Source organism: Colossoma macropomum, unplaced genomic scaffold (assembly GCF_904425465.1).
Source record: "Colossoma macropomum unplaced genomic scaffold, Colossoma_macropomum, whole genome shotgun sequence".
Classification (NCBI taxonomy): domain Eukaryota; kingdom Metazoa; phylum Chordata; class Actinopteri; order Characiformes; family Serrasalmidae; genus Colossoma; species Colossoma macropomum.
The window spans coordinates 20,345,512-20,358,351 of NW_023494809.1; the positions used below are offsets into that span (position 1 = coordinate 20,345,512).

Below are 12,840 nucleotides of genomic sequence, written 5' to 3' on the forward strand. Positions count from 1 at the left end.
TCAGAGACCACCCTTCGTTTGTTTCATTTCCAGTCAAAACAACCATTATGCGTTTTTTTTTCAGCGCCAAAAAGCAGAAGACTTTACAGAAACTTTAACAGAACTTCAAAACAGAAAATCAGCCTGAGCAACTAAATATAATTTTTTTAGTATTTAGTGTGTCCACTCTCTACCTTTATTACAGACTCCATTCTTTTCAGCAGACTTATTTTCAGGTTTTCTAAGAAATCTGTAGGGATATTTTTCCAGACCTCCAAAGTTCAGTCTTAGAAGTTGGTTGCATTTTGTGCTTCTCACCATCTAAGTAATCCCAATTACAAATTTAGACTCATCAGTCCATAAAAGCTGACTGCACATTATGTCCAATCACCTGTGGGTTTTTTTCAGATCTCTGCTGGGACACTGGTTTTGTCCTTACACTTACATACCAGTATTCAGGTTAACCGACACAACTGACGCATATGTTTGGGCAGCTGCTGAGTCTCATTGAACTGGAACTGTGGGTGTTAGTGTCATGATCGAGTCCAAACCAGCTGTTGGAGCTGTGACTAAAACCACAGCACATAGCTTTTAGTGATTTTAGCTTAGTTAACCAAAAAAGCCATGCTTTGTGCTTCCTGTGCGGTTCCTGTTCCAACAATTACATCTACAGAGGGGGAGGTGTAAATAATCAGTAGATACGAAGCGCAACATCAAAAAAACACTTTATTTGGATAGACCACTTTAGATGCTTTGTAGATACTTAATTTACTTTCAGGTTACATTCAACTAAATATGTACTGAGTTGACCATAATTTTCTTTAACTCTAAACCTGCCCTATAAGCTTAACCTCAAACCAAAACCTAAACCCAACCCTCACCCTGGTCCTAGCCCTAACTCTGATCCCTAACCCCTAACACCACCACTCTTTAGAAACTGATCATTTGAACATCTGTAGATAATCTATAAGGGAGTATAATGGACTTTTCAAATGAAGTGAGACGCCAGTTTTGATTTAGTAACGCATAAATCTGAACTTAGCAACATTTACGTTATAACTAGCCGATGTTTAAACTCACGTACAGCTGGTGCAACCAGACTAAAGCTCGATTTTCTCCCCTCTCTCTCAAAGACGAAAGCTTTAAGTGCTGTTTATTTGATAGAGACAGTTTTGGTGATGTACCAGGTCAGTTTTTTGAAAACTCCTGCTTTTAGGAGCTTTATTTCTCATTTTGAGATTTCTGGATTATTGCCTAATTTATGGACATTTTTTACTTGTTTTAAGTATTTTTTTAAGTGAAACTATCTTACTATATTGGCAGACTAATTTTCTTTTAGCTTTCCCTTACATAAATGAAGTGAGGTCTCTGACTTTTGCACAGTACTATACATAATTTGTTATACTGCGAAACTCTCAACATGTCAAAACCTTAGTATTATTTGATATGGTATAACTGTTATCTTACTTTTTGCTATATTTTTAGTTATTTATTGGGGTGTTGCTGGGAGCTCCCAAATAAGAATTTCACTTACTGTTTATTTGGTGCAAAATGTGACGTGACAATAAAAATAAATATCATCAAATCAATAACAGCACATAATGCACCACACAAAGACATTTAACCTCCATGACTTGTATCACATCCTACATGTTATTATGCAGTAATTACATGGAAAACAGTGCTGAGCAATATGTGCGTATGAAACTCACCTCACACCTGAACGGTTTTTCTCCGGAGTGCTGCAGGGAGTGCACCTTCAGAGACATACTGCGCTTAAAGGACTTCCCACACGTCTCACAGGTAAACGGCATGTCCTTAGTGTGGGCTGAGGGCAAGGACACAGCTCTGGTCACTCAAGCACGTCTATCGTATATTCATGATACAGTGTATTGACCATGGAAAAATGCCTCAAAGACGCTTTTAAAAATACCTAGAAAAGGTTATACAGACACAACCAGTCAAATTAAGTCATAAATAAGTCATATTTTATTTGTTCGTGCATTATTTCTTTCTTAAACACTGCATTATGATAGATTGATCGCTGTAAGGAGAACAAAGCGCCTTGTGTCCCTCACTGGACAATAGCTGAGGCTATGAAGGAAGGAAGTACTTCTAGATAAAAGATTTCCTCCCGTCTGTCAGGGGAGATTAAACAACACAGGCTCTGTTTTTCTGCTGTGTCTGCTGCACACTGCTGAGACAAGGTCACCGCAGTTCTCTTCTCTCGGCTGGACACTTCGCTCTCAGACAGGACTCTGCTCAGGGAAGATCAGGCTTCAGCAGATGAAAGGAACTTACTGTAAAAGGCCCAGGTCTGAGGTGTACTGTGTTACGCTGGGCTAGGTTGGGTTCCCTAAAACTTGCTATTGTGTGTGTGAATGATGACGTTCTTTACTGCCACCTACTTGTTTACAGGTAACAGGATGCCAGGAGTTTTCCTTTGCTTTGAAATGAATAGTGCAACGTTTTTCAACCTAATCTCTATCTGTTGCATTCATATTGTTTCGTTGATCACCATGGATATTAATAAAATTAATTAAATAATTGAAATTATTATTATTAAATCAAATTAAGTCTGATTTCCTTGTAATATAAAACAGCAGAAACCCCTTTCACTCGACATTGGGAAGTTGCTGAATTCCACCAGTAAATGATTATTCCAAACAGGTACAGTACTGTGCAAAAGTCAGAGACCACCCTTTAACTTTCCATTTAAACAGCCATTAAGTACAAGTTATTCATTTTTCAGCATCAAGAAAAAAAATAGCTTCTGTTCTTTGCAGGAGTCTTGCTTTCAGTTTTTCAAATAAATCTGGAGGGATATTTTTCCACACTTCCAAAGTTCAGCCTTTAAAATTGGTTGTATTTTCCACTTCTCACCATCCAAGTAATCCCAATTACAAATTTAGACTTCAGTCCATAAAACTTTACTCCACATCTCAGATTCCCAGTTTTCAGTGTTCTAGTGCTAATGTTCTGCTTTTTATCTATTTTCTCAGTATGGGGCTCTTGTCAGCTACACATCCTTTCAGGCATAGCGGTACACGCAGAGTCAGACATAGAGTCTTATCACAGTGGAAGGATGGACAGAAACACCGGTGGATTTTTTCAGATCTAAAGCAAGAGTGGAGCTTAATTTTCCCAGTGATGAAAGCTTTAAGCTCTGTTTATACTGACAGTGATAGTTTTGGTGGTCTACCAGGTCTTGCATGGGTGCAAGGTGTAACAGCGTGTCTTGGCCTGCTTTGTCTTTCCTTATTTCTGTCTGTGTCTGCTTTTGTTTATCTTCCCTCGTGTGTATTGCTCCATGTGCTTTTGTTTACGTAGGCCACGTGCTTTTGTTGTCGTTCTGGTCTTTGTCTCCTCCCTGATTCTGCCTCCTTGTCATTTGTCCCACCTGTCTGTAGCCTGTAGCCTCACCCTTTCATTTGTCCCAGGTGTTTCTGGTTTATTCCAGGCGTATTTATACCCTTGGTCGCGTGCTTTGTGTTTACTTGGTGTTTGTTCTTTCAGGCCTTGTTTTGGTTATCTCTCATTTGTTTACTAGTTTTCTTCATGTCCCCCTGTCTTTGGTTTTCTTTATGTTTCAGTATTTTGCTCGGTAGTGTTCTTGCACTTGCATCCTGCCTCTTCGTCTCTTCCAACGTTACACTAGGAGTTTTTTAATAATTTTTTTGAAAAAACGAACCACTTATACTTACTGGCTGTCTTGACTAGAATTGTGGTCTCTGATTTCTGCTCAGCACTGTATATTTGTAAATGAAGCTGTAAATCTGTACAATTTGTACTTTCAGAGATGGAATCAGTCATCCAGAGGAAATAATTTGAGGTAATTTGTTACCAGCGTGGTGGTGTGGGCAGAGTTTAAACAGGCTCCGTCTGATTGCTTTGCATCAGAAAACCTTTGGAAAAGTGAAAGTAGGGCTGAAGTGCTTTTTTACTGTGATGCTCCTGTTAGAAGGTTGAAAACCTTGTAAGAAAAGCTGTAATAAGAATGTTTTTTATGTCTGGTCTTGTCCCTGACAAATGCACTATTACACTGTAACAGCTGTAGTTTCACACTTGCAATAAATAAACACGTATTTCAAAACATTTATTCATGGAATCCAGCAACGGCCTATTGGCTTATATTATAAGCAAGTCTGGGTTTCCAGGTTTTTCAGAGAAAAGTGTTGAAATTATATCCTATATACCATAAATGATGGTATAATACTGATGCAGATGATAGAGATTAGGTTAAAAAACACTGGAATATTCCTCGAATAGGCTTTCAGGGAGCCCAATGTATCCCAGTACAAGCTCAGTACTCACCAACCATGTGTTTCCTGACATGCGCCATAGTGTAGAATTTCTTCTCACAGATCTCACAGGAGAACTTCTTCTCAGCATAGCCGTGAACGATCTTGTTATGTTCGTGCAAGGACCACAGCTTCTTAAATGCCTTGCCGCATGTTACACACTGAAAGGGTGAGAAAATTAGAGTTCTTAGTTCAGAAAAGTTTCCAGCATGAACTGTCAAACTGTGGAAATAATGAGGTTTGAAAATGCATTACAAAGGGCATCTTGACTGCAGTGGAAAGTAACCAACTGATAATAAATACATTGTAAATGAATTTGCCACTGTGTAAAGCAAATAAAAAAAGATGAACATTCAAAGGATGCAATTTCCTAAATAGCACCAAAGACGCTCTGGGATGTGCTAATGTAGGGGCCGCTGTTTGCAGCCTAAGCATTTCAGTGGGGGAAATGACTCGGCAGTCCTGTTTAATGGCAGGATCCAGCTGTTCCCTGCAGCCCAGCACCGCACATGCATACAGAACACACTCACACACACGCACACACTCACACATACAGGCCTGCATGTCATTCCTCCATACAGAGCAAGAGATGGTGGTGTGTACTGAGCAGAAAACAAATATTAAACCAGAGAACGTATATAAGCTTTGTTGTGGGCTTCCTCACTCCCAAAAGTACAGAATTTACATATTAGTTTAATAACAGATAATGAATAATTTGGAGTAGTTACTGAACAGTAAGTCTTAAAGAGGAATTCCACCCATCTTTCAAAATTTCTGTATAATGAAATGGGTGAAATGTAAATAAAGTCATTCAGATGGTTTGATGTTAAATGCCCTGTTAGGTTCAGACTTACTGATTAAGAATTGTGGTGGTGACAGGAACCGTCTGAAGAGTTTAATGCCTTTAAAAGCTCCTTCATAGAATGTTATTATTTGAAATGGAGAGGTATATACAGGGTGTTGTAAGGCAAAATAGTCCCCTAAGAAAACTATTTTTCAGATTTACTACTATTTTACCATCATCAGCATTACATACAAAAGGTCAGAAGACATGTGTAGGTTCACTGGTAGTTTTGGATAGTAAATAAGATGGCTATATTTGAGTTGTAGACATTGTGATGCCTGGTTCCTCTCACCCCCACTGTCAAAACAATGACAAAGGTGCAAAGCCCTTAAAATCTTTTCACTGAAAAATATGTCTTACAAGTAACAAATGAAGAATAAGCCTGAAGTTTAAGAGGTTAAAAGTCAAAATGTCAACACAAACATAGCTGTATAGCTTTATTTACTATCCAAAGCAATAGTGACTATGTGTGTCTTCTGAGTTTTTATAGGTATATGTGTATTTTATATGTATATGTTTAATATGCTTTATATGTTTCTTTGGGAGCTATTTTGCCTTTCAACATCCTGCATCTTTCTCTCCACCATTTATAGATTAAAAAAAGGTTTTAGGCCCAAATCTTCTTAAACTCCTTTAAAATAAAGTATTTTTTAGTTTCTTTGAGGATTTTTTTAGTCTTAAAATGCCCTGCCTGCACCTCTCTGCTGTGAATGGATTAAAAAAATTTTTTTGGCCAAAAGCTTCTCAAAAATATCATATAAAATGTCTTAGGCATCAGGTAGATGAAGAGTACTCATAACCATGTAGGTAGTTTTCAGAGGCATTAAACTCCTCAGATGTCTGGTTCCTTTCACCACTACTGTATTCTGAGTACGTTTCTCTGGAATACTCGAGATTATGATTAACAACCATTACAAGAAATTATGCATAAATATGTGAAAAGTAAAGCACATATATCAGTGCTACACTGTTATGCTAGCAACTACTTTACATTCTTTATATCTATATATTGTTACTTGTTTCCTCCACTGAAAAGCAAAGACAAACAGAAGTAGAGAAGAGTCTTTCTCCCTCAGAAGGCTGAACCTGATCGGTCAGAAGCTAAATGCACAAACTTGCAGCATAAGCCCAGTAAAAAAGGATCCAGCATTGTGAGACAGCAAATCCAGGGTCAGATTGAGCTAAGATTAAAGTTAGCTCACTAAACAAGAAAACCTTGCTTTTTGTGACAGGCCCCCTGATAATGTGCATGATATGTGTTTCATTTACCTGTATGCTCTTCTCACAGTTGGTCTGGTGGTGAAGCAGCAGCTCGCTCTCCAGCAGGAAGCGTTTGCCGCACTTGTTGCAGATTTGCATGCGATTGTGGGTGACGTTCATGTGCTTCTCCAGGTACCAGCGGTTGTTGAAGACACGTGGACATTTCTTACAGGGAAAGTGCTGCTTCTCCTCCAGCTTCACCTTCTGGCCCGCTCCCTCCTGCTCCTTCTTCGCCCGCCGGCCTTCATGGCCTGAGGGTAGGGCTTTAATGATTAGTCGACACAGTCAATTAGTTATCAATAACATCAATGATTATACACTGCAATGTTTATTGGTGATCTCAATGTTATGTTAGCACCAAGCAAACAGTGGTTAATGTGTGCATCTCACAGCTGCTCTCTGGATTAATCGCAAAAATTTCTAACCAACATTCAAGTAACGTATTACTTTGGAGGTTGACTTTTCAAACTCAAAGCCTGTCTCTGAATATAACTGGAGCCTATTAGCTTAGCTATATACCCAATTTACACTAGTACTCTAGCTATATACCCGGCTTACTCTAGCAAGCCTGCATAGTATATGGTTCAGAGCCCACAGAAGGCCTGTTAACATCAACAAACATAGAAATATTACTGTTTGTGCTATGTGATATTACATGGCTGTTTGATGGTGTAAGTATGAAGACTGGATGAGTCAGCTTGGTTATTAAGTCCAGTGGGACGTTTGTTCAATGTAACACCGCAAACATACACTGACAAGTAATGTACATGTAAAACGGTAAGGAAAATTCAGTGTTGTTTATTACGTCGCCTTTAATATTGGCTTATTTTCTATTAAAACATTCCTTGCAGTTATAGAAATAATCATTAGCTGCAGTTCTACCTGGGGCCAGCGAGGCGCTAACCAAGCCCTGGCGTAGCGAAACAGCCGCGCTTGCTCTCGTTCCACAGCGAGGTCTCTCAAAGATGGCTTGTCCCACCTCTGGAATACTGAGATCGCTCTCCTCCTCCTCTTCCCCTTCTTCCTCTTCATCATCATCTTCCTCATCATCCCTCTCCTCCTCGCTGCTGTTTTCCATCTCTTCCTCACCTCTCCGCTCATATTCCTTCACTTCAGGTCCAGGGTCATCGTCGCCCCCTGCGTCGGCCCGGATGTCACAGCGACGGGCCACCAGTGAGGATATGTCCGCGGTGACAGCCTTGCCCTCCGACCCCTTGGAGACATTCAGGGTTTGATTGTTGAGGTTGACCTCCACGATAATTTGCTCCCTGTTAAAGGAGGCAGAGCTCTCTTGGGGGTCCACCTCTTCTTGGCTGTCCCCTCCTTCCACTTTGCATAAGCCCCTCCCTCCAGCTCCTGGGGCGCCTCCCCCTCCAGTATTGTCTTTTATGTAGAAGTGTTTGGCCTGCGGGTTGGTACCGGTGTCCACCAGCCGCACCGAAAAAGGGCCACTCCCTTCTCGGGTGAAAATACTTCCCACCTCCACCTCCTGCTTGACCTCACGGTACAGCTGACTGCGATGTTCCTCTTGGCTGCCCATCGTCTCTGCGGAGCCCAGTGACTGGCTGCTGATGAGCTCGCGGCAGGATGTGACCAGTTCACTCATTTGGAGAACAGATGCGGCGCGCAGGACGTCCCGCACTGTCCGGCCCGTCACCAGCAGCTTGGAGGTGTAGATGAAGTTGAGGATCTGCTGCAGGCCTTGGCTGGTCAACGCCTCCAGCGTCAGGTCCACGCGCCGTAGCTCTCTGCCCCGCGTGAAGAGCGCCTGGAAGAAGGGACTGTGGGCAGCCAGCACCCCCTTGTGGGCGGGGAAGGTGCTATGCTGGCGCACCAGAACGAGGTCAACGTCGCACAGGTCCGGCTGGAAGAGACGCTGCTCGTTCAGCCTGTCCATCAAACGGGTGAAGTGCAGCGCCACATCTTCCACCAGAGAGAACTCAGCCAACGGGTAGTCAGCAGTCTTCTCCACTATGAGCTGATGCAGATTTGCAGAGGTGATGAGGAGAGTAAAGAAAGGTAAAGATCCATTAATCTTAATATCTGTAAAAACATCTGGAATCAGAAACCACCCTGTGTTTATTTAATTTCCTGTCAAAACAGCTATTTTTATATTTATTTCCAGTACAAGTTATTACTTTATCAGGAGTGATATCTGAGAAGATTAGATATGAGATAAACCACTTGCCTAAGAAAGTTTCCAAACCACTAGTTAAAAAAAACAGATACAGATTCAGAAAAAAATGGGATTCCTAAGAACCGTGCCAAGACCTGGTAGACCACCAATACTGTTGCCATCAGATAAGAAGTCATTAAAGCTTTCATCTTTGAGAGAGAGGAGTAAATCTAAATCTTGCTTCATATCTAAAAATTTCCACAGGTGATTCTGTCCATCCTTCCACTGTAAGACACAATGAGTCTGAAAGGATGTGAAGCTGACAAAAAGCCCTTACTGAGCAAAGGAAATGGACAAAATGAGAACGTTTGCAAATCAAACAAAGAAGCTGTTGTTCTCAGAACAATGTACGGACTACCCCAGAGTCCAGACCTCAACATCACTGAATGTGTTTGGGATTATAAACTGGATAATTGTGGGGGAAATATCCCTGCTAATTTTTCTTGAAAAACTGAAAGCAAGTCTCCTGAAAAGAATGAAAGCTGTAATAAAGGTAAGAGGCGGACACTACTATACTAATTTTAATTTTCTGTTAAATATATGTTTCTGTTTTTTCCCTAATGCTGAAAAATAAATAACTTGTACTTAATTGCCAGAATTTAAACAGTCGTAAAACGTAAAATATCAAAAATCGAACAGAATATTGACCTCAGAATCTGAAATTGAACCTGAAAATATATGTATCATTAAACTCCCCAGTTCTAGGAATTTCTCCTGTGCTTGGTCACATCAGGCCACATTCAACACAATACTGCACCTTCAATTAAAATACACAGCTTGATCTGCATGCATGTACTTAAGTAAAGAAAAAATGTGGCAATTAGACTCTGCATGTCCCATATAGTTGTATTACACAGGGAAAGTGTCTAGTGTAAGAAACAGAAATAACAATGACAATAACAATGCAGGGCAAAAGAAATGCTACTGGCAAGTCAACATTAGCACAGTGTGTCAGGAAGCTATCTAGCAAGATAGAGTAATAAAGGGAAGTGCCGGGGGAAAGAAAGTGTTATAATGGCAGGGTGTTATAATGTTTTTAATCCACAAATTACAATGCAACGAAAAACTTGTTCTAGAAAAGTGAGCAGCAAGAACATTGAAGATTCCAGCTTATTGTGTATGATCAGTGAACTGCCTCACACAATCCTGCACACATCCACTCACGCTCCTGTTATAAGAGCATGACAACATTTCTCAGTATCATCAGTACTTCTCGAACACTAAACACCTGCATGTATACTACTGTTCAAATGTTTGGAATCACCTGTCATAATAATAACTGTTCTTCAATAATAACTTCTACAGTGTAGATTAAAATGGTTATAAACTACACACCAAAATAATCTGAGATTTAAAAGTATCCTGGGCTCAATAAGCAGCTAAAGGCACAAAATGGAAAAATAGCAAATGTTATTATATAATAAACTATAATGATCAATTTATACTCATTTCTTGTTATGAAATTACAATAAATATCAATCTGATCAGCGAGATTTGATCGTTGCTTTTCATACATGAAGCATTCTGGATATTATTTTTTTTATTCCGTTCATTCTTGATGCTATACAGCTTTCTCAATTAATTATGGAATCATTATCAATGAAAACGTATTCATTTACTACAAATTGTTTGAAACCTATAAAATATTATTATCATATTAGAATCATGTTAACATGTAACAGCAACAAAACTGGATTTCTATGAATGAAAACAGTGATTCTAAACAGTGTATCATAAGAACAATTATAGAGAGCCTGTAAACAACAACAACAATAACAACAAGTGTATAATAACTGCATAGCAACACAACACTGACTGGATGTGAGCCACTTATGCTATTATCTTATTTTATTTATTTATTTTACCAATTGTTCCTTCTTCGATAGTTTCTTTTTGCAAATTAAAAAACTCCTTTATCCATTATTTTTGTTACAACCTTCACAAAAAGAAATATTGTACACTTTGTGTAAATATCACGTCTTGTGAAAATGTCTTCAAGTATCATGATGTTACATTTTCCCAATATCGCCCACCCTTAGCACGTTATGAACCTGACCACGCTACTGTCTTATTACTGTCTTACTGTCTTATTACAGATAAAAGTCCAGCGGTCACAGAGGCAGCTGAGAAGCATGCAGGCCGCGTGCCGCCCCTTTAGCGTTTATCCTAGCACAGGAAGGACAAGGTTTCGATCTGGAAGGCATCTTTTTCAGAACTCTAAAAGAAGACAGAGAGAGCGGAGCGAGAGAGGGAGGGAGGGAGGGCGAGAGAGTTAGTGTGAGAGAGTGTTTGTGGGATGCATTGATATTCAGAGCCACGCTGCAGCCATTAGCTTCCTCCTCCACCTCTCCGTCCTGTCTCTGAGGAGTCATCGTTATGCAGAAGACAAAACGCAGGCCAATAAACAATTAGGAAGAGCAGAGAGAGTAAATAGCAGACGCTCCAAACAATTATACACATTCATTAAGCAGACTTTTATAGCGAGTCACAGTCAGTGACTGGAATTAAGGCAAAGTCCTCTTCATAATGTCAGTCATTGCCGTTAGGGCGTCCTTAGTTTTCACTGAGGAGGAGACTCTGGTATGTCTCTGTCCCATGTGGATTTCAGTGATAAGCCCAAAAACACCGAACCAACAAAGTTGTAATATATATTGTAATAAGGTTTAAAAGGATTATTATTATTTTTAGATTAAATATGACATTGATATGACCCCAATACAATCTACAAAAAAGTGTATATATATTATATATGCTATCATATATACAATAATAATAAATAATATATATCAGGCCCATTTTATCAGCTCCACTTACTATATAGGTGCACTTTGTAGGTCTACAATTACAGACTGTATTCCATCTGTTTCTCTGCATACTTTGTTAGCCCCCTTTTACCCTGTTCTTTAGTGGTCAAAACCCCCATGGACCCTCACAGAGCAGGTACTATTTGGGTGGTGGATCATTCTCAGCACTGCAGTAACACTGACGTGGTGGTGGTGTGTTAGTGTGTGTTGTGCTGGTCTGAGTGGATCAGACACAGCAGTGCTGCCAGAGTTTTTAAACACCTCAGTGTCACTGCTGGACTGAGAATAGTCCACCAACCAAAAGTATCCAGCCAACAGCGTCCTGTGGGCAGCGTCCTGTGACCACTGATGAAGGACTAGAGGATGACCAACACAAACTGTGCAGCAGCAGATGAGCTATCGTCTCTGACTTTACATCTACAAGGTGGACTGACAAGGAAAGAGTGTCTAATAGAGTGGACAGTGAGTGTTTAAAAACTCCAGCAGACTGCTGAGTCTGATCCACTCGTACCAGCACAACACACACTAACACACCAACACCACGTCAACTGATCTCCTCAAGATGAGTATGCATGATAAAACAATGGTGGATCGTGCATTTAGAGGGAGCTGTTACTTTTTCAATTTGACACGTTAAACGTTAATTAGACAACTGAATAACAAAAGTTTCACATATTACTTATCATGACTGCTGTTAACTCTGGTCAAACAATACCAAACTGACTGCTTTACATAATCAGCTACTGACTTTCCTAGCATCTTGGTGAATTTGACCGTAAGATTTGGCTTTTTTGAGTCATTTAAATTGAAAACTTCAATAACAAGATCTTTAAAAAGAAAGCCTGCATTTTTAAAATTCATCTAGCCATTAGATGGATCCATTTTAATTTCATGCAAAATATGAACACTACTAAAAGCCGGTGTTTATTAATTAGTCATTTTCTCACAATTCAGCAGTCTATTGAATGGGTCTTTTGCTGCATGTAACAGGTCAGAACAGATTAGACGCTTGCGGTAAAAACAAAGCTTTGAGGCTTTAATATAATAAGAGCAATCCAAACATGTAGTAATGAAAACAGGCAGAGGTCAAAACCAGAATGGCAAACGAACAACCGATACATCTATAGAGAAGTAGAGGGCCAGGCGAAGGTCAAAAACCAGAGAGTACAGTAACAGAGCAAACTAACAAAAAAATGCTCAGTATGCTCAGGAGAGTCTGGGGTAATACTTGCCAAAGAGGAAGTGAGTACAAACACTTTTACAGCAAAGTGGTGATGAAGTTCAGGTGTGTCCGGTTATTATTCGTGTGATGATGATCTTAAGAATGGTTGGTGATTGGAAGATGACGGTGGAGTGAGTATCCCATACTCTCCCAGGGAATTCTGTGAATTGGAGTCTGGTAGTGGATCAGGGTGCTGAGCGCTCAGCATTACAGAGCCAGAGGGAGGCGTGACGCTGCGCTATCATATATACATC

At 40.0% G+C, this 12,840-nt stretch overlaps 1 protein-coding gene across 3 annotated transcripts in view; it reads right to left on the bottom strand.

Moving 5' to 3' along the window:
• The window catches only part of zbtb47b (zinc finger and BTB domain containing 47b), a 47,619-nt gene that overhangs the window by 12,526 nt on the left and 22,253 nt on the right, over nt 1-12,840 (bottom strand). For 2 of the 3 annotated variants that reach the window (XM_036557997.1, XM_036557995.1), the window contains 4 exons: nt 7,267-8,362; nt 6,394-6,647; nt 4,294-4,441; nt 1,692-1,807 (listed from right to left, as the gene is read on the bottom strand). In XM_036557997.1, coding sequence (XP_036413890.1) covers nt 1,692-1,807; nt 4,294-4,441; nt 6,394-6,647; nt 7,267-8,281 — 1,533 coding nt within the window. In that variant the 5' untranslated portion in view covers nt 8,282-8,362. The remainder of the gene's footprint in view (nt 1-1,691; nt 1,808-4,293; nt 4,442-6,393; nt 6,648-7,266; nt 8,363-12,840) is intronic. The other variant, XM_036557996.1, reaches the window with a different exon arrangement.